Raw genomic sequence first — 22,848 nt, forward strand, 5'->3', positions numbered from 1 at the left:
CCTCTCCAGCGTTTTATTGTTTGTAGATTTTTTCATGATAGCCATTCTGACCAGTGTGAGGTGATACCTCATTGTGGTTTTGATTTGCATTTCTCTAATGATTAGTGATGTTGAGCATCTTTTCATGTGTTTTTTGTCAATCCGTATGTCTTCTTTGGAGAAATTTCTAAATTTTTATTAAATTTTAAGTTTCTTTGATGTCATTAAACCCATTGTATACTTTGGGTTGAGAATCTCTGATCTAGTCCAATTCATTTTACAGAAGTGAAAAACAAAGGAGCTTGTTATGTACCCACAATCATAAGAGACAATGGTAGAATTAAGATTAAAACTTTAATTTCCTAAAGTTGTTCCTTTGCTCTTTTAATGTGACATTTTGACTTTTTTTTTTTCTCTTCACTCAGTATTGTTCCTTTTAGGATGGATATACCTACTCTTAAAAATAAGTGTGTTTAGAGGCATGTTTTCTAATCTTTGCTTGAATAGTAGATTATATTTGTATAGGAGGTATGATTATAAATATGAGGCTACTTTTGCATAGGATTTCTAGTTATATAAAAAATAAAGGTCATTTTGTAATTGTCAGAGTGATGTTTCTCAAAGCATGATTTAAAGACCATCAGAATGACTGGGGCACCATGTCTGAAATAGATTCTGAACCATATCCACTGAATCAAAATTTCCAGGAGGGGAGTACTCATAAATATGTGAACTTTTATTGACTCAGATTGATCTGCATACTGAAGTCCTGGATCAGCGATCCTTCAACTTTTTGGCCCAATTACCTCCAGAAAGACTTTTGAAAAATACACACTCCCTCACATTTGAAGGTTGACATTTCAAACTTCCATTACAATTTTAAGTTTAAATAGTTGCAAAGGACATACTGTTTAGCATATTGTAAATATTGACATTATAAAGTAAAACCCTTACATTATTCTTGTAAGTGGATCCACTGGAGTCCCAAATACAGAGGCAAGTTCTTTTTTGAAAGTCAAAATTATATACTCCCTTTCCCCCATGGACTTGAATTTCTGTTCTACTTTTACAGAATTTTATCTTAATATATTTAAGATACAGATTTAAGATATTCACAAGTTTGATAGACTTGTGAATCAGTTTGTTGCAATTTTCTGCTGGAAAGATGTCTGTTGCAATTTGAAAATTCTTAAATTTCCAGTTTATAATGCAGTTATTAAACTTTAAAACTTTCTTTAGACCAAATTTTCATTACAATTATTCCTATACAGTTGTTTAAACAATATATTTACATGGTTTAAGATTATTAGGAAACAAAAATAAAGTTCTTTTAGATATACATTTCTTTATTAGATACATGGAGCCTTTCCCCTTCCTTCATTTATGCATGTTTGTATGTCTGTTACCTTGTACTGTTAGACTAAGTCAGAATTCAATGCCAATTTTTATTACTAGTTTTTCTGTTGTTGTTTTCATGTGATGCTCAGGAAACTTGTTCACAAAAATATGTATCTGGGAATTCAAAACGATTTTTAAAATTTTTTTTATCAGTTGACAACTTCTTCAGGTCTTTCTTTGTTTTTGTTGATCACCAAGTATCAGAACCCACTCAAAGATTACCCCGGTTTCAGAGCCAGGCACTTTGTCAGCAACTTGACACCTTTATTTTCAACTGTACCTTTGTCTGTCTCTTCAGGAGATTTTTTGTTTTTTTTTGTTTTTCACCCTGGGGCAATATGCTAGATAAGATTGGGAATGAGTTAGAGATGTGTTGTTTTGTATTTTGTTTTTGGAGGAGAAGGGCAGTTGTGAAAGAAGTAGTTGGAAAAACGAACTCACAGACCATGACACATTCTTAGGTAAATTGGGTTTTCTTCAGGAAAAAAGGATATATGAAGGTCGACTATCTAGACTTTAATTTCCTTAAAAGTATTCACATACCCATGTACGCCTTAGTGTACTTGGAAAGCCTTCAAGTATTACCAGGGGGCAGGTACACCCTTTGGAAAGGTGCAGAAGCTACATAATTGGGTTAACCAACCATCTCAGAACATTGTCCTTAGACTTTGGGGCCCCTACAGAAATCACTGAATGTTAGAATTTTAGGTTTTTAAATACTTCAAATGATTTATATGTGTATAGTAATTTATTTCCCAAAGATTTTAATCTGTGTACTATCTTAAATGATCCTCATAACACTCCTCATAAGGACAGGTATCCATTTTCATTCATCATTATCCACATTTCTAAATTACCAAGATTGTGATTTGGCCTAAAGTCACATAGTATTAAGAGTCAGGAATTGATACCACGTTTCCATTTGTAAATTCATTGTTCTTTCTACCATATCAGTTACATAATACACAATTATACAATTAATTATTTTTATTTTAAAAAAGGTAAAAGTGTCAAAGTGAAATATAGGCAGAACAGTGGCTTTCCTGGTCTGATGTTTGAAAACTTTAGGGGCTACCAGATCATCTATTTATATATATCTTTGTTATGAAGTAAAATCATATCACCAGTCTGACAGGGTACAATTATTGGCAAGTCTGTTTTTTATCTAAATACCACACAAAAATGAATAGAAAAATGATAAGTTTGAATTTTATTTTTCCTGCATAAGTTTGAGAGGGCCTACTTCTTTGTCTCTCAGCCACAGGTATCAAACTCTGAACTTGTGTATCCTTCCTAAACTGAAACTTGTTGTCAAGGTATTGTTCATATTTGGATATCCTGGCAGATCAAGTAATGATAACATCTTTTTTCCTAACAGCACTCAAACCCAGGGCATGCTGGACCCTTTCCTGTTGTGTCGGTGCACAACAACCCAGTCAATCCAACCAGTCCTACTACAGCTACTATGGCAAATGCAAATCGAGGTCCCACCAGCCCATCTGTTACAGCAATAGAACTAATTCCTTCAGTTACCAATCCAGAAAACCTTCCGTCGCTGCCAGATATTCCACCCATACAGGTTTGTATTTAAGTTGAGTGAGAGATTTAAAACCTTGTGTTAATTAGGGACTTAGAGTATATATTTCTGGTTGTTTTTGTTTTTTTAAATTCAGGAGCAATATTTTTTTTGAAATTTCCAAAAAGTAGAGTATAAATAATTTGAATTTTTAAAAGTGTGCTAAAACTAGCACTCCTCAGTATTTTAAAGCTGCAGAGTGTCAGCTTTGCTGATCTTTCTGCCATCTGCCAGCAGGCAAACTTTGTGTTAAATGAAGCACTTCTAATGTAGGTTTAGATCCAGAGAGGAGACACACTACCAAAATACAGTTAAATTTGTCAGTCTTCTGTTAGGTGCAAAAGGGATAGTCAACCCCAGGTGCAAACAGGTTGGACTGAGAAAGGAAGAGGTTGGAAGGTCTAGATATTAGGCATGTGGCGGGGGTGGGGGGTGGGGAGGTGTATACTGAGAGAGGAAATAATAATGAGGAGTAGAAGATGGAATGGGAAGGGCCTCTGAGCTGTCTTGTCCCTTTCACCTGTAGCGTTTTCCTGAAGAAAAATATCATTCAGTGCCTTCTGAAATTTCATAAATTCATTTGAATTAGAAGCATTTTATTTTTAAATGTAAATATAAAACTTGAAGGTTGTACTGGGTCATTTCAAGCATTGTATGAGTTATTCAGAGTCAGTGGTCACCATGGGAGCAAGGAGCAGTGAAATTACTAAGACACTAGGACCCGTGACTCTCTACTGTTCATTGCGGTGTGCAGGCTTCTACCTGTGGTGGCTTCTCTTGTTGCGGAGCACGGGCTCTAGGTTCGCGGGCTTCAGTAGTTGGCAGCGTGCGTGGGCTTCAGTAGTTGTGGTGCACGGGCTTACTTGCTCTGTGGTATGTGGGATCTTCCCGGACCAGGGATCGAACACGTGTCCCCTGCATTGGCAGGCGGATTCTTAACCACTGTGCCACCAGGGAAGTCCCTGTAGTGATGTTGAGAGTACTGGACTACTATATAGAATGGAAAATTTTGGAATATATCAATAAAAAGTAAAATTTATAAGTTGTAAGCTTATAATTTATAAACTTTCAGTTTAATGCTTGAAATCATCTCATATGATATATAATATCCCTATTTCATGGAAGAGAGTAAGAGTGGTTAGTGACTTTCTCAGTGTCACCCAGTAAATGGGTAAGTTGGAATTCAAAGCCCAGCTCCTGATTACTGAACTGAGAAAGTCCAGTTCTCTCCCCACTTCTGTCCATAGAGATAGCAAGGAGGTGGTTTGAGATCGTAGGCCTGGAAAGGTAGAGTATTAAGGGCCTTTGGGCAACCAGAGAGAGGTAGGTACAGTGTTAAAGGAGTCATTTAAGTTTTACTAAGCACTCCATGCTAAAGTGCCTGGGCATTGAAGAGAAAAAGAAACAAGACTTTGTTCCAATTCTTAAGAAACTTTCAAAGGGAAAAAAAAGGTTGCTTATGTCAAACTTAACATAATCTGCTAGGGCCACTCTCACAGAGAGCAGATAGAGGAAGGATGGATGCTCCACATCTTTGAAAAGCTGGGCATCATAAGGGAAATGGGTCCTTATTAGATTTTCCTTGTCATCTTTTCCCAGAAGAACTTTGAAATCAAGACAAGAGGCTCCAGAATATATCTCCTCCCATCTTTAGTTTTTTAAAGTGGTGTAGAAGGAGCAGAATCCATACCTTCTCTTATGAACCTTCTCTTCCTTGCAGACATAATGCCTAACCTTATTTTTATTTACTGATTTATTAAAGTATTGACTGCTTTAAAAAACTGAGATATAATTCACATACCATAAAATCCAACTTTAAAAAATGTACATACAATTCAGTCAGTGGTTCTTAGTATATTCACAAGATTGTGCAGCTATCACCACTGACTAATTCCAGAACATTTTCATTCCAGAAACTACCCATTTGCAGTCCACTCTCCATTTCCCTCTTTCCCAGCCCTTGGAAATCACAAATTTACTTTGTTTTTATGGACTTGCCTATTCTGGACATTTTGTATGAATGGAATGATGCAATATGTGGCCTTTTGTGTCTGCCTTCTTTCTCTTAGCATAATGTTTATCAGGTCCAAACACGTTGAAGCATGTATCAGTACTTAATTCCTTCTTATGGCTGAATATTCCGTTCTGTGAATATACCATATTTGTTCATCCGTCCATCAGTTGATGGACATTTGGGTTTCTACTTCTTGGCTATTAGGAATAATGCTGCTGTGAACTTTTGTGTGTAAGTTTTTGTGAACTTGTAGGTTACCAGTTCTCTATGTAAAGTTCTAGGAATGGAATTTCAGGGTCATATTGTATGTTTAAGTTTTTGAGGAACTGCCAAACTCTTTTCCACAGTGGGTGCACCATGTTACATTCCCACCAACAGTGTCAGTGTATGAGGATTTCAATTTTTCCACATCCTTGCCAACGCTCGTTATTGTCACCTGCTTTTAAGAGCAATTAGAGGTGGGTACCACAAAAGTACAACCATAGTAAGAAGTAGTTAACGATATTAATCAAAAATAGAAAGGGAAGCAAACCTATCATCTCTTGAAGAATCATCTACTTTTTCTCCTATCCTGTAGTTTCCATTGTATAGTGAAAAGAAAAGAATCCTGGGGGAGGTTACACAGGAAGCAGACAAAGTAGCATTAACTATGCAACGCAGACAGGAAATAAATACAAAGCAATTTCAGGCATTTGTTGATATATCTTAATACTGATCATTACAGCTATCCAGTATAGAGTATAAGTTGATTTAAATAGAATTCTCTCAACTTGAATTATTTTTTATTTCACTCTACTGTCCATCTCCAGCGGAGTTATAATATGTGGTAGTAATTTTGACCTTGAGGGGATACATGATGAACCTAAATACTTTTTGAATAGCTAAATGAATATTAGAATCTGTTCAGATTAGATTATAATTAATAGATGTAGTATTCTAATGATACATTAAATTCTTTGTAAACAATTTTCCATATCTGGAAAATATGTACTTAATTTATCTTGATACTATACTGGATAATATGAAGTCTTGGGAAAACCATGTGTGTCTTTCAGATATTCACATGTAAATTTAGTTGTAGAATACCCATTTCTGTACTGTGTTCCCAGTATTGGCTGTCTTCCATCTTTACCAATATGATAGGTAAAAATGATGTTTGGTTATTTCATTTATATTTCTTTTATTCATGTGGTTTGTTATCTTTTCTCAGGTTCATTGATTATTTGAATTTTTTTGTGCATTGTCTTTTTCCTTTGAATTCATAGAAATTATTTATATAACACCTATTCCGTGCAGTTATTTAAGGATGCTTAAAAAACATTGGTTTAATGAATACGTGAATTAATATTTTTCCCGTTAGACTTCTAACTTTATTTATAGTGACTCTTCATCCATGTCTGGTGAAATATCGAGGTAAATACTTCAGCCAGCATATCCATGTTGGTGCTGTAGTGGCATCAGCGAAGCCCTTTTATGTACTTGGCGGTTTGCCTCTTCCTAATCTTTCCACTCTTCTAGCCTTAGGGTTGTCTCTCTGGCCAGAGATATAAATCGCAGGTGGGAGAGTATAAACGGAGTGGGAGTGGGAGTAGAAGTAGGTAACTTGCGACTTTCATGTCTGTTTTGAATCATCCTCTCCTCCTTTATGTTTAGGTGAGTTATAGTGCAACTTTTATCTGTGACCCATGTTAGGAACTGCCCCTCTTCACAAATCCTCTAGTTAACTCTAGTTGCAGCTAGGGATTTTCCTGTAGTTACAGCTTACAGGTGAATCCTTGGCCAGTAGCTCTGACCACTGAGCAGGCGCACCTCCTAATATCTCTTAATCGTCCCTCTAGCTAGCCCACAGCAGTCTCACCTTTAGCCTTTTATGTCTTTGAGATGAGGTGTTTTTTTGTTTTTTTTTTTTTTTTGCGTTAGCCAGTGGCTTATAAACAACAGAAATTTGTTTCTTTTTGTTTGTTTGTTTGGGTTTTTTTTTGCGTTATGCGGGCCTCTCACTGTTGTGGCCTCTCCCGTTGCGGAGCACAGGCTCCAGACGCACAGGCTCCACGGCATGTGGGATCTTCCCGTACCGGGGCACGAACCCATGTCCCCTGCATCGGCAGGCGGGCCCTCAACCACTGCGCCACCAGGGAAGCCCCTGAGATGAGGTTTTTAAAGGGCTTTTCTGAGAAAGGCCTATTTACCTTTTTTAAAATTGAGGTATAATTGACATGTAACATATATTAGTTTCAGTTATTCAGCATAGTAATATGATATTTGTATACATTGCAAAATGATTATCACAATAATTCTAGCTAACATCAGTCACCATACATAGTGTAAAAATTTTGTGTGTGTGAGATGAGGGCTTTGAAGATTTTCTCAGCAACTTTCAGATATACAGTAGAGTATTAATTATAGTCACCATGCTGTACATTACCTCCCCATGATTTATTTTATAACTAGAAGTTTGTACCTTTCAATGCCTTTCAGCCACTTACCAACTCTGGCAACCACAGATCTATCTCTGTATTTACAAGCTTGATTCTATGTTTTTGTTTGTTTGTTTTTAAATTCCACATATAACTGAGATCATATGGTATTTGTCTTTCTCTGTCTGACTTATCTCATTTAGCTTAATGCCTTCAGGTCCATCCGTATTGTCACAAGTGACAAGATTTCCTTTTTTTATGGCTAATATTCCATTTTGTATATAGATATAGCATATATTCTTTATTCATTCATCTGTAGCTTTATCTGTTCATCTGTTGATGGACACTTAGGTTGCTTCCATAACTTTGTTATTATAAATAATGTTGCAGTGAACATGGTGCATATATGTTTCAAATTTGTGTTTTGGGGGACTTCCCTGGCGGTCCAGTGGTTAAGACTCTGTACTTCCACTGCAGGGGGCGTGGGTTTGATCTTTGGTCTGGGAACTAAGATCCTGCATGCCGTGCAGTGCAACCAAAAACATAAATAAAATTTTTTTTAAAATTATTGTTTTTGGTTTTTTTTTCTTTCATATAAATACCCAGGAGTGGAATTGCTGAATCATATGATAGTTCTATTTTTAATTTTTTAAGAAATTTTTATACTGTTTTCCATAGTGGATGTACCAATTTACATTAGCACTACAGTGCACAAGGTTCCTTTTTCTCTACATCCTTACCAACACTTGTTATCTCTTGTCTTTTTAATAGCCATTCTAACTGGGGTGAGGTGATAGCTTGTCGTGGTTTTGATTTGCATTTACCTGATGATTAGTGATGTTGTGCACCTTTGCATGTACCTGTTGGTCATCTCTGTGTCTTCTTTGGAAAAATGTCTATTCAGATTCTCTGCCCAATTTTTTTTTTTTTTTGGCTGCATTGGGTCTTAGTTGTGGCACACAGGATCTTTCGTTGTGGCGCAGGTTCTTCGTTGTGGCATGCGGGCTTCTTTCTAGTTGTGGCATGCGAGTTTTCTCTCTCTAGTTGTGGCGTGCAGGCTCCAGGGCAAGTGGGCTCTGTACTTGTGATGCGCAGCGTCCAGAGTGCGAGGGCTCTGTAGTTTGCAGCATGCCCGGTCTCTTGTTGAGGTGCATGAGCTCAGTGGTTGTGTCACGTGGGCTTAGTTGCTCCGCAGCACATGGGATCTTAGTTCCCTGACCAGGGATCAAACCTGCGTCCCCTGCAGTGGAAGGCGGATTCTCTACCATTGGACCACCAGGGAAGTCCCTCTGCCCAATTTTTAATTGGATTGTTTGGGGGTTTTTTTGGTTTTGTTTTGTTTTTTTGGCTGTGCCTTGCAGCATGCAGGACCTTAGTTCCCCAGCCAGGGGTCGAATCCACACCCTCTTCAGTGGAAGCATGGATTCTTAAACACTGGACTCCAGGGAAGTCCCTGGATTGTTTGATTTTTTGCTATTGAGTTGTATGAGTTCTTTATGTATTTTGGATATTAACCCTTTATCAGATATATGATTTGTGGATATTTTCTCTCATTCAGTAAGTTTCCTTTTCATTTTGTTGATGGTTTCCTTTGCTGTGCAGAAGCTCTTTAGTTTGATGTAGTCCCACTTGTTTATTTTTGCTTTTGGAATCAGATCCAAAAGATGATTGCCAAGATCAACGTCCCGGAGCTTACTGCCTATGTTTTCTTCTAGAAGTTTTATGTTTTCAGGTCTTACATTTCAGTTCTTTAATCCATTTTTTTTTTTTTTTTTTTTTTTTTTTGGTGGTACGCAGGCCTCTCACTGTTGTGGCCTCTTCCGTTGCAGAGCACAGGCTCCGGATGCGCAGGCTCAGCGGCCATGGCTTATGGGCCCAGCTGCTCCGTGGCATGTGGGATCTTCCCAGACCGGGGCACGAACCCATGTCCCCTGCATCGGCAGGCGGATTCTCAACCACTGCGCCACCAGGGAAGCCCTTTTAATCCATTTTGAGTTGATTTCTGTGTATGGTGTAAGATAGTAGTCTGATTCCATTCTTTTGGACAGCCACATGGCTGTCCAGTTTTCCAACTGTCCAACATTGTTTATTGAAGAGACTGTCCTTTCCCCTTTGTATTTCTTGGCTCCTTTGTCTTAAATTAACTGACCATATAGGTGTGGGTTTATTTCTGGCCTCTTTATTTTGTTCCGTTGATCTGTATGTCTGGTTTTATGCCAACACCGTACTGTTTTGATTACTGTAGCTAATATAGTTTGAAATCCTGGCCTGTGATCCCTCCAGCTTTCTTTTTTCTCAAGATTTCTTTGGCTATTTGGGTTTTATTGTGGTTCCACAGAAATTGTAGGATTGTTCTATTTCTGTGAAAAATGCTGTTGGAATTTTGATAGGGATTGCATTGAATTTGTAGATTGCTTTGGGTATTATGGACATTTTAACAATAGTAATTCTTCTAATCCATGAACCCAGAATATCTTTACATTTATTTGTGTCTTCTTCAGTTTATCAGTGTTTTACAGTTTTCAGTGTAGATATCTTTGACCTCCTTAGTTAAATTTATTTCTGGGTAGTTTATGCTTTTTCATGTGATTTTAAATGGGATTGTTTTTTTTTCTTTCTCTTTGTGTGTGTGTGTGTGTGTGTGTGTGTGTGTATGATGCACTTTATTTATTTGGCCACACCACATGGCTTGCAGAATCTCATTTCCCTGACCAGGGGTTGAACCTGGGCCTGGTAGTGAAAGCCTGGCATCCTAACCACTAGGCCACCAGGGAACTCTCCTGGGATTGTTTTCTTAATTTCTCTTTCTTATAGTTCATTATTAGTATATAGAAATTCAGCAGATTTTCATATATTTTGTGTCTTGCAACTTTACTGAATTCATTTATTCTTACAGTTTTTTGGTGGAGTCTTTAAGATTTTCTATATATAATATCATGTCATCTGCAAATAGTGACAGTTTGATTTCTTTCTTTCCAATTAGGATGCCTTTTATTTCTTTATCTTGTCTAATTCTCTGGCTAGGACTTCTAATCCTATGTTGAATAAAAGTGGTAGAGTGGACATCCTTGTCTTGTTCCTGATCTTACAGGAGAAGCTTTCACTTCTTCAGCTTTTCACTGTTAGGTGTGATGTTAGCTGTGGGCTTATCATAAATGGCCCTTATTATATTGAGGTACATTCCCTTTGTACCCACTTTGTTGATAGGGTCAACTTATATTTATGATGAAAACTATTTACTTTAAGAGAGTCCTCCCTTGCATGTAATATGCTGTGAGCTGCTTTATTCTGATTATTTTTAAATCCAATCCTACCTTGGTTTGTATCTATAATTTTCTTCAAAGTTTCTACTTTGATGCCATTCTTTCCTATTTTATAGCCTTGAAAATCAGTGTGATTTTGAGAGGAGAGTGAGAAGTAAATATATATGTTCAGTTTTCTGTTTTTTTTTTAAATGTATTCATTTATTTAATTTTTGGCTGCATTAGGTCTTAGTTGGGACATGTGGGATCTTCCATTGTGGTTCACAGGTTTCTCTCTAGTTGTGGCGCTTGGGCTCCAGAGTGCACTGGCTCAGTAGTTGCGGCACACAGGCTCTCTAGTTGTGGCACACGGGCTCCAGAGCTCATGGGCTCTGTAGTCGCGTTGCGCGGGCTTAGTTGCCACGCGCCCTGTGGGATCTTAGTTCCCCAACCAGGTATCGAACTGGCGTCCTCTGTATTGCAAGATGGATTCTTAACCACTGGACCACTCGGGAAGTCACCCAGTTTTCTGTTTTGAATGAGAAGTAGATTTGCCTAAAAAGTAATCTTGCCTCTAGTAGAAGATTAAAAGAGGCAGGTGTGGGTAAAAGTAGATCAGTAAGCAAGAAGATTAGCAGTTACTTAAGTAAGAATAGTTTAACTGTCTCTGATATGGAATAGTGTAAAATTTTTCTTAAGGTAATTTTCATAATTAAGTAGTGTTTGTTACTATTTCTTACATAAATATTTTCTCATCATCACAGTTCTTCATTGTGGGTGGGATGTTTAAAAACAGGGGACTGATATTCAAATTGGGAACCAGCTCACAGTCAGTGCAAGCTCCTCTGGCTTTAACCTTCTGCATATAAAGTGCGAAAAGGGCTCAGTTTTCCTGTTGACTGCCAGCTTTTTTGTGTGTAATAAGGGAACTTATATCCCAGGCTAAAGGCTTTCTGTTGAGTATACAGACTTTTCAAAGCTTTTAAGTTAGGTACTGACATGATTCGTTACCTATTTAGTTGAATGATTCTGGCAGGACCATGGATATTGATACTAGGGGCAGGATGCTGAAAACAGGATCCTGCATCAACCTTGAAAAAAGGCAGAAATGTAAGAGTCTGTCAGAGGTATTTTCATAGTAAAACACAAAGGATTTTAGTGGGTTATTAGGTTTTGTCTTGAGCTCCCAATCATTTATTGAAGCATATTAATTATAGCTATATTCATATAAACTATATACTATTTGGGTCCTCAAGGGAGCATAAGGAAGCAACAATTAAGCCAAGTTTGATATAAGGTAATCTGTTTATTAGTAAACTGTGAGCATAAATGATTATACTTATGAAATTAATAACTTCTCCTCTGCTTTAATCAAAGCAAATTTATCTTTTTGTTCTTTTTCTTTAGTTGGAAGATGCTGGTTCAAGTAGTTTAGATAATCTGCTAAGTAGATACATCTCAGGCAGTCACCTACCCCCACAGCCCACAAGCACCATGAATCCCTCCCCAGGACCCTCTGCCCTATCTCCAGGATCATCAGGTAAAGTCAACTGAGGTACTGTCTCATTTCTTTAACACCTTAAGAAAGTATCTCTCGGTATATGTATTAGGGTTCTCCAGAGAAATAGCACCAATAGGAGAGGGGTGTGTGTGGAGAGAGAGAGAGAGGAGACACAGGTTAAGGAATTAATTGGTCCACTTGATTGTTAGGGCTGGCAAGTCTGAAACCTGCAGGGCAGTTAGCAGGGTGGAGACAAAGGGAAGAATTGATGGGAGTCTTGAATCGAGGCAAAATTCCTTCTTGCTCTGGGGACCTCAATCTTTTCTCTTAAGGTCTTCAACTAATTAGAGGCCCACCCTCATTATGTTTTACTCAGAGTCTACTGATTTAAATGTCAGTGACATCTAAAAAATACCATTGCAGTAGCATCTGGATTGGTGTTTGGCCAAACAACTGGGTACCATATTCTAGCCAAGTTGAGACATAAACTTAACCATTACAGTAACATTTTTTTTTCCTGATTGTTCTAATTATTTTTCTTTCAATACTGTGGGCAAGCTTCAGCAAACTGAAATAATAATATATATCTGTAGTGTACACTGTTCAGAACTCTAATGTACCCCTCCCTCAACCCCCAGTTATAGTCATGTTTTTTGCTGGATTTGTAGATGAATTTAATTTCTATGTCTTCTATTTTACAATACAGGTTGTCATTTGAAGAATTCCTTGGTTTAAATCCAAGTTTAAAACACTTTGTTAAATAATGAAAAATTGAAAATTTGTTTAAAAAGCAAGAATTGAGGAAGGGCAAGTGAATTTTCAGTTTGCAGTTAAAAACTTAAAATTTACTGGAAATTATTAAAATGTGACTAATCAGGTCCTGAGCTATAGATCTCTTCCAAAATCCCAGTTTTATTAACCCTATTGCATGAATGAGTGATTAAAGCATCTCCAAATAGATTGACAGGGCAGAAGTGGTTATGGGATATATTCATGGTTTCTTACTGAAACATACCACCTCATTATTTCTACAGTTCAGCTCTAAATGTGGGTTTTTCATGAGATGCATCATTAATACATTTTTTGCATCATATTATTTTTGAGGTTTAATATAAGTATTCCAGGACTTTTAAAAGGAAGAATAATTAATAGGAATATAGGTAGGATGTTTACCAAATGCGTGGGACGGCAAATAGCTTTCTCTTGATACGGTAGTTTCCGTTGATTGAACAGTGTTGCTCTGAGAGGATTCTGAGAATGGTATCTGGGCTCAGCTGAGAGAAACTGATTGATAGCTGCCAACAATAACACATGAAATCCTTGACTTAGAGACTAAGACAAGGGCTAATTTCCAGGAATTGCTGAATTGCCTTATAATGATACTTGAATTCTGTAATTAGTAAGTAGAATTCTGAATTTTCTTACCTGCATAGTTATTCATTTTTGACTTATTATTTTTCAGGTTTATCCAATTCTCACACACCTGTGAGACCCCCTAGTACTTCTAGTACTGGTAGTCGAGGCAGGTGAGTATTTACATTATTAATAGCTTTATTTTTTCTTTTTATCAAGAAAAATTTGAAATACGTATTCTAAAAAGTAGACTATTATAATGAACTCCCATATACCTTTCACCCATCTTCAACAATGATCAAGTTATGGCCAGTCTTATTTCTCCTATACTCCTACCCATTCCCCCTGTTCTAAATTGTTTTGAGATAAATCTCAGACACTTTATCATTTTACTTGTGGTTGTTTCAGTATATATCACTTAAAGGTAAGGATTTAAAAGTTTTATAACTATGGAACCATTAGCACACCTAAAAAAAAAAATTGAACAGCTAACTCTCTAACATCAGTAGAGCTCTAGTTAATGTGCAGATTTTGCAGTTTTTCTCGTAAATGCTTTTTTTTTTTAAAAATTGTTTCTTTGAATCAGATTCAGATAGGTGCTATACATTGCCATCAACACATATGTTGCGGTCAAACTCAGTGTATTTGTTGAAGAAATGTATTGTTTTTCTTACAGTTTTCCTCTTTCCCCATCTTGTCATTTAAATACACCACCTTCTGTTTTTTTCTCTATATTGGTATTTAGATCAGGAGGTTTGATTAGATTCAGGTTTGATTTGAGGGAAAGGGGTAGGGAGAATTCTTTATTGTGGTGATGTGTACTTCTTTCAGGGTCACAAAATGTCTGGTCACTTTTGTTGATTCTTTTGTGGTAGCACCCATTAATGATCATTGCCTTAGGTCTTTTTTTTTTTTTTACTAGTTTAAAAATGATATTTTAATTATTGTACCATACCTTCTTTGTTTATTAGTTTAGAATACTTCTGTAAAGAGAAATTTTCTGCCATCAGCTATTTGATTATGGGAAGGGCAGAATAAATTGATTCTTTCTCTTTATTTATCTATTTTTATAATAATGAGTTGATTCCCAGCACCCTCCAACAGTGACCAATGAATGTTATTAACTTTATGGGCTTATATATTTAAACATATTTTATATGTTCTAAAATTATAGTTGTTATTTTTATTGATGCTTAAATTGTTCCATATTTGTCCTATCAGAACTTTTCCAAGTTGGCTTCATAGTTCTTTAGCTGTAACCCCAGTAGTTGTTGAAAGCATTGTTTCCTGTCCTGATGTCCAGGTTCATCTTGTACATTTCTTGCCTCAGGCCTGAAATCAGAAATTTCTCTAGGAAATCTTGCTCATGTTAGTGGGGAAATGGTGCTTCAAGACAATCTTCTGGGTACTAGGGGCACTCACTGCTACTGAATTGTTCATGGTTTCTTATGCCTTTTTGGTGGTCAGAGAGCTAAGAAATGGTAGTGTGGGGGATTTCTCTGGTGGTCCAGTGGTAAAGAATCTGCCTTACAATGCAGGGGACGTGGGTTTGATCCCTGGTCAGGGAACTAAGATCCCACATGCCGTGGGGCAAGTAAGCCCGTGTGCCACAACTACTGAATTCGTGTGCTTCAACTAGAGAGCCTGTGTGCTGCAAACTACAGAGCCCATGTGTCCTGAAGCCTGCGTGCCCCAACTAGGGAGAAGCCCGTGCGCTGCAACGAAGAGACCGCTCGCCACAACGAAAGATTCCGTGTACTGCAGCTAACACCCAAGGAAGCCAAAAATAAATTAAATAAATAAATAATAAATAAATCTTTTTTAAAAAAAAGAATTAAGAAAAAGAAATGGTAGTGTTTAAAGTGTGTGTGTGTGTTAAAGGTAAATGTAATAAATGTTGACTGATTTTTATTCTTTATTTTGAATAATTTAGTGCAATGTAAGAAAGATTTCAGATATATGAATGTTCTTTATTTGTATATATGTGTGTATGCATTTTGAAGACTGGTTCTATATTATATACTGGCTTGGCTTTTAAATTATACTTTAAATAATCAGTACTTTTAGAACTAAAGTACAAATTGCGTGAAAAAGGTTTTCATTTTCGACAGTAATACAGTCTTAGTTATTCACTTCTCTTGCCATTGGTTTTGCTTTGTGGACTAAGATAGAACCAATTAGTCATGTACCTGTCCTCTTAGCCTATTATCCCATTAATTCAGATAAGGACTCAAAAGCTGAAACGGTGATTTCCTTTGAGGACAGTTCATGAACCACTGTTATTGAGGTTTCCTTCAGATGTTTAGGGGTAGAGAAGAATTTAAACTTCTTTTATTATAGAGAGAAGCAATCACTGTACTAATAGCCTAGACAAATGATTGTTTACTAGATTCCTTAAATGATGTAGTATAAGTGCCTCAGACCATAAAATGTATTTGTCAGGTCTTCTGAAAGTTTGACCTACATTTTTTAAAAATTTGAAGCCAAGTTTATAATACACTCCTTTTAATTGTATTATGAAGTATCCTTATCTGCTATAAAGTTAATAAATTGTTTTCAGTTTAATGAACATTTCATATAACTTAACAAACTTTTCATATAATTGTTTTTATGTACACCATACAGTCAAACATATGTGACCTTTATTTGTTGTTTTTGTTAGCTGTGGGTCATCAGGAAGAACTGCTGAGAAGACAAGTCTTAGTTTCAAGTCTGATCAAGTGAAGGTCAAGCAAGAACCTGGCACTGAAGATGAAATATGTAGCTTTTCAGGAGCTGTGAAACAGGAAAAGACAGAGGATGGCAGGAGGAGTGCCTGCATGGTAAGTTCCCAGTGGAATCTGTCAGGGATTTAAGGAGATCACCTCACTGATTCTTCCATCTCTGCGTGTATTATTCTGGTTAGTGGTCCTGTGGACCTGTATTCATTTTTGAATTTTTATGTCTGGTATAACCCAGATATCTCTTTTTCTAACTGAATTTTTTCATCTAAGTGTCAACTGTAATTGATGAGAAAAGACTTACTTGTATTAAGGACTCATTTCAAATTTTAGTTTGTAATCGGTCATTATTTTTGCCATGATTCTAAATTGGGTTCTAGCTTGTTCTAAATTTATTAATAATTTCAATAGTCACATCGAGACTCAAGCAGCAAAAATCCTTGGCTATTTTCCCTGGACTGGTGAGCTCAGGATTACGACTGCTGACATGAAAGAAGTTTAATGCTCACAGAGTTTTGTGATGAGAAGATTGTCTTTGGCTTATGAATTATTAACCATTTTAGAATTCCTCAGGTAGAACATTTTATAAAATTTATAGTATAGAATGAAGGAAGGCCCAAGTCCCTCTTTATTTAGAAATTTTGATCTTGGTTTTTTCTTCCTCCCTACACTTATGTCTCATTTTCTACATGGTTGGCACAGAGAAATTTCAACTCTATGTAGATTTAGAGAGTACTTGTTATCTCTTCACTCAGAACTTGGTTTGGAAAGTACCCCCCAAAAACAGTGCAAAATGGTGGTGAAAGATTTTACATTGTCACAATCTTCCTATATTAGTAGAATGATAAGTGAGCAGAAGAATATTTCAAAATGCTTTTCAAAAGCATGTGACAATAAGGACCTACTGTGTAGTACAATGAACTATATTCAATATCTTGTAATAAGCTATAATGGAAAAGAATCTGAAAAAAATTGTGTGTGTGTATATATACACACATATATATACACATATATATATAACTGAATCAATTCGCTGTATGCCTGTAATTCCTCCCTACACTTATGTCTCATTTTCTACATGGTTGGCACAGAGAAATTTCAACTCTATGTAGATTTAGAGAGTACTTGTTATCTCTTCACTCAGAACTTGGTTTGGAAAGTACCCCCCAAAAACAGTGCAAAATGGTGGTGAAAGATTTTACATTGTCACAATCTTCCTATATTAGTAGAATGATAAGTGAGCAGAAGAATATTTCAAAATGCTTTTCAAAAGCATGTGACAATAAGGACCTACTGTGTAGTACAATGAACTATATTCAATATCTTGTAATAAGCTATAATGGAAAAGAATCTGAAAAAAATGTGTGTGTGTGTGTATATATACACACATATATATACACATATATATATAACTGAATCAATTCGCTGTACGCCTGTAACTAACATAACATTGTGAATTAACTATACTTCAACTAAAAGAAATGGTTAAAAATGCCAATATAAAGGGGAAGAAAAAGCTATGAGACAGATTGTTGAGTGAAAAATAGTGTATCATAGTCAGCTCTCTACAGGAAAAGTATAACCCTATGCTCACTTCCCAATCAATGTGCTTAACAGTTTAATTAATTCCTTTATTATCCAAGTGAACCAATATTACAGAGACTGCTCCCTAAAATCATACATTAACATGCCTGAATAACTTTAGGGTTATTTTCATTCTTTTATGTTACTAATATGATTTCAAATAATTTTATAATAAATAATAGTAAATTCCAAAATAATTTTAAGTTATGTCAGTATATCATGTTGTATATACATGTTGACAAAACTTTAACCACACAGAGACACACATGCATGCACGCACACACTGCGAACAGTATGGATTAAATGATTCTTCAAGAATTTGTCCTTGCTTTGTTTTAGTTGAGCAGTCCTGAGAGTAGCTTGACACCACCTCTTTCAACTAGCCTGCATCTAGAGAGTGAGTTGGATGCATTAGCAGGCCTGGAAAACCACGTGAAAACTGAACCTGCAGATGTGAATGAAAGCTGCAAACAGTCAGGGCTCAACAGCCTTGTTAATGGAAAGTCCCCAGTTCGAAGTCTCATGCACAGGTCGGCAAGGATTGGAGGAGATGGCAGCAGCAAAGATGATGACCCAAATGAAGATTGGTGTGCTGTCTGCCAAAATGGAGGGGATCTCTTGTGCTGTGAAAAATGTCCAAAGGTCTTTCATCTAACTTGTCATGTTCCAACACTTCTTAGCTTTCCAAGGTACAAGTGAAATGACTGATTTTTTGTTGTTTATTTTTATAAGCTAAAGAAGTAACAAAATTATTCAGGGCATATAGCCTTCTTAATGACTGCCTATTACTCCATTACCCTCTAGAGAAATTAACAGCTGAATGAAGAAATGTCCAAGATCTAAGTTGTGCATTAATGTTAAAAAAAAGATAGACTATTTCCTGGCCTTCAATTTATACTTAATATAAGCAAATTAGATAAACCTGTAAATTATGAGGTGCAAGAGACTAGGGTATTGAGAAACTTAGTTGATTTCCTCTTGAAGATAAATTTTTAATCTATTGGCATCAATTTTAATAGGGTCTATAATAATGGCTTTATTTATGAGTAGTATTCAGTTTGAGGCAACTCTATTGGATCCTACCAAAAACTTACTTTTCTAATGTTTGAAAGCTCTTGAAAGGCACTTTAAAGAAAAAAAAAACAAGTACTTTGTAAAAATACCTTTAATGTCTTGAATTTTTTGAGGAATAGCTTCATCTTGACCACTGGAAGCTGTTAGTTGGTAGTGCCTGCCTGAAGCACAGTGTGCAGGTTTCTCAACTTTTCCTATTTGGAATGTCTTTTAAGTCATTAACTTTGGAATGGACAGTTACTGAATTCGTTATTTAGAAGAGAAGGTGGTACGGTAAAGATAAAGATTGGGGCAACATATGAGCATTGTCCTCAGACTATATGACCCACTTGGCAGCTAAGTCTGATTTCAAGCATTAAAACATTCATTGATGAGCATCCAGTGCAAGCTGATGATTCCAGCTAATACAGCAGAACAAATGTGCTGGGCTGGGTTACGATACCTGTAGTCTGGTCGTAATTCTGTAGTGAACTAACTTAATTAGCTTGGACAGTTCACTGATTTTCAGGGATTAGTTTCTGCATCTGTGAGTAGTAGAGTTTGGATTAGAAGAGCTCTTTTTCTTCCCTTCCATTTAACATATTTATGTTCGTGTTATTTTGTCTCCAGTTGATTTCAGAGACCATAAAATAGTAGAATATACTTATTTCTTTAAGCCTTCCTTTTTCCCCTACCGTAACCCCCTGGATTTTTAAGTGAAAGTAAACCAGTGTCCTTGGGAAAACCTAGCTTCTTTCTGCCTATAGATGAAAGATTCACATTTTTTCTCAGATTCCTGAGAAGTAATGATTTTAGTTGATGAATGCTACCCTTTCTGAAAAATTCAGCCTTTAGTATTAGAAAAGTAGTGGATATATGAACAGTGCCAGAATATTTTTCTGAAGCATTGTAATTCTTACCTAAATCTTAGAAGGTGTAGTCCTTTGCCACAGATGTATTAAGGACCTTCTTTTTCTTTACTCTTTTAGAAAAAAACATTGGCATTTTGGTCTTGAAATTAAGGCTTTTCATATTTTTGTTTCCGTTGGATAGTATCATCTGCTGGAACGTTAGAATTTTGCCACTGAAAGCTTTCTCTCAAAGGCAGATGCTTTGGAAGGAATTGAAACTGTTCACACAGTTTTAGTATAATCCCTAGACTTAGAATATATATATGATGGGGGAGAGAAAGGGGAGAATGCATTTGAAGTAATCAAATTGGAGTTTATGGTTTGATAGAAATCCTGATACAAAAAACTATTAACTGAGCAGATTTAAAAGACTGGCCATGAAAAAGTAATTGTTATATTTTAGGCATCTTTAATATACATGCCAAAACAGTTCAAGATACCTGAGGGACTGTATCGTGTACTCCTTTCTTCTTCATGCATATGAGGTCACTGTCATGGTCATACTGGGGTATTGAGAATTGGTCTTTTGCTGCAAGTGCTGATCATCAGCTTTGTGCCATGAAGAGACAGACCCCTTTTGAATAGAGATAGTGGGGTTATATTGCTTTCCAGAAGGTAACCAGTTGAAGAATGGAAACATTCGGGGAAGCTTTTATCACATAACTTCACTTTATGAGATGTGGCAAAAATTGTACCTCTCTTTTCCACAAAAACTGGAAAGGAAAAAAACAAAGAAACTGGAGACTTACCTCTAGGGAACTAGCTTCCCTAGAGTGGGTTTTTTTATAATTACATGGACTAATTGCCTATTTCCTTCTTTAGTGGGGACTGGATATGCACATTTTGCAGAGATATTGGGAAACCAGAAGTTGAATATGATTGTGATAATTTGCAACATAGTAAGAAGGGGAAAACTGCACAGGGGTTAAGCCCCGTGGACCAAAGGGTAAGTGTCAAATAAGTTGATTTATTATTAGGGATTCTGTAGTTGTGTGGCTATACATCTTTTTTTTTTTTCTTCAGTGTAATATACATATAACCTGATAAATTTTCATTTTTTAATCTCATTATCTGATGATATGTTCATAATTTCTGAAATCTTTATCTGTAGCCCTCAGCTCTAGGCTCTTATATCTAGCTTCCTCATACTTAACATTTCCCAGCCAAAATTTTGATTTCTAATCCTCTCCTTCAAAAAACAAAAGCAGGGGACTTCCTGGTGGTGCAGTGGTTAAGAATCCACCTGCCAGTGCAGGGGAAACGGGTTCAAGCCCTGGTCCGGGAAGATCCCACATGCTGTGGAGCAACTAAGCCTGTGCGCCACAACTACTGAACCTGCACTCTAGAGCCTGCGAGCGACAACTACTGCAGCCCACGTGCCTAGAGCCCGTGCTCTGCAACAAAGACATGCCACCCCAATGAGAAGCCTGTGCACCGCAACAAAGAGTAGCCCGCAGCAAAGCTCGCCACAACTAGAGAAAGCCCCCGCACAGTAACGAAAACCCAATGCGGACAAAAATAAATAAATAAATAAATTTATTTATTTATTTAAAAAAGCAAAAGCAATAAAAGCAAGAAAATAACGACATAAAAAACTGCATCCCTCTCTCAGTAATTCCCATCATCAAATGGTACCACCGGTCATCTCTGTTGCTCAAGCCAGAAATCTGTTAGAAATAGAAGCATCAGGAATGACTATAATACCATTTTCTCACTTCCCCCAACCATTACCTTCTGAGACAACCATCATAGTTTTTCATCTGCACTATTGTAATAGCTCTTCGCTGAACTCCCTGATTCTACTCTTGCCCCCTTACAGTCCATTTTCTGTGCAGTACATAGTGTTCTTTTTAAAATATGTAAACAAGTCTATCACTTCCTTGCTTAAAGTCTTCTAACAGCATCCCATCATATTAAGAATGAAATCCAAAATCCTCTCATCGTTTCACTCAGATTTCTGCTTATCTGGTCTATAGTCTGATCTCCAAAGACAGAATGTCTTTCACATACTTCTGTGGTCATTAGTTACGTTTGGCTTTGATCTAATGTATAAACTTGCAAAATCCATCTTCCACTATCTTTGAGAAGAAGGTATGTGTTTAGAGTATACCAAACGGATATTAAAAAGAAGTTTAAGCATATAAGCACTATAAATGTAAAATGCATATCAATTTACTTCTGATTGTATAACAAAATTCTAGAATTGGACTGAGAAGACACAGATAGTTTTTATTTAATTTTGAGCCTGAGCAGAATCCTTTCAAGAAAGGGAATAGCATGTGTCTTGCCTGCCTCAGGGAATTAAAATGAGTAGCAACAATCATAAATTGTTGTACAAAATGCTGTATGTTGCTTTAATGACTCCTTTCTATTTGTATAAATAGTTAAGAGGTAATAGTAGGTAAATTACCTGAGTTACCAGATAAGAACAAAGGCACTCTGTCTTTGATAAGTTCATTTAAAGTAGGACAGAAGATAGTCATAGTCTCAAACTTAAAAAGAAAAACAAGGTAGTTTTCTTTGGGTATATATTTAGTTGGATAGCTAGTATGAAGGAGGCTTATCTTCAGTGTGTTGTAATAATGCTTTGTACTGATAAAGTTCTCATTCTTAAGAATATCTTTTTAGAGGGAAAACATTTCATGGGTTTTCCTTTCTTCTCTTGGGCCAGAAATGTGAACGTCTTCTGCTTTACCTCTATTGCCATGAATTAAGTATTGAATTCCAGGAGCCAGTTCCTGCTTCGGTGAGTTGTTTACCTTAGTACCTTCCTGTTGAAGAAGTTTTAGTATAATACTTAAGAGTATGGGCTCTGGCCTTAGACTGCTAATGTTAAAACTCAGGCTGGAATAATCTCCTCAACCAAGGTGCTCAAATTCTCTTCTCTAATACTGTTTCTTCCCTTATTGGGTTATTTCAAGGATTCTGTACAATAACCTGTGTAAAATGTTTTAGCATAGTACCTGATAAAATTTCTGAGTAATAAGAAGTACTTGTGATGTTATTAGGGCTAAATGGCTATGAGATTCACTTGTTAAAATTGCAGTTTGTTTTTAAAGACCGTTGCTGTGATAAAAACTTAATGAATTTTATTTCCACT

At 36.4% G+C, this 22,848-nt stretch overlaps 1 protein-coding gene across 5 annotated transcripts in view; it reads left to right on the plus strand.

The window, feature by feature from the left end:
* The window catches only part of TRIM33 (tripartite motif containing 33), a 158,889-nt gene that overhangs the window by 128,027 nt on the left and 8,014 nt on the right, over positions 1-22,848 (plus strand). For all 5 annotated transcript variants that reach the window (XM_028488975.2, XM_028488977.2, XM_028488976.2 and 2 more), the window contains exons 11-17: positions 2,756-2,956; positions 12,034-12,166; positions 13,590-13,653; positions 16,143-16,302; positions 18,124-18,473; positions 20,571-20,694; positions 22,420-22,494. In XM_028488975.2, coding sequence (XP_028344776.1) covers positions 2,756-2,956; positions 12,034-12,166; positions 13,590-13,653; positions 16,143-16,302; positions 18,124-18,473; positions 20,571-20,694; positions 22,420-22,494 — 1,107 coding nt within the window. The remainder of the gene's footprint in view (positions 1-2,755; positions 2,957-12,033; positions 12,167-13,589; positions 13,654-16,142; positions 16,303-18,123; positions 18,474-20,570; positions 20,695-22,419; positions 22,495-22,848) is intronic.

The sequence above is a fragment of the Physeter macrocephalus genome, chromosome 4 (assembly GCF_002837175.3).
Source record: "Physeter macrocephalus isolate SW-GA chromosome 4, ASM283717v5, whole genome shotgun sequence".
In the NCBI taxonomy this organism is placed as follows: domain Eukaryota; kingdom Metazoa; phylum Chordata; class Mammalia; order Artiodactyla; family Physeteridae; genus Physeter; species Physeter macrocephalus.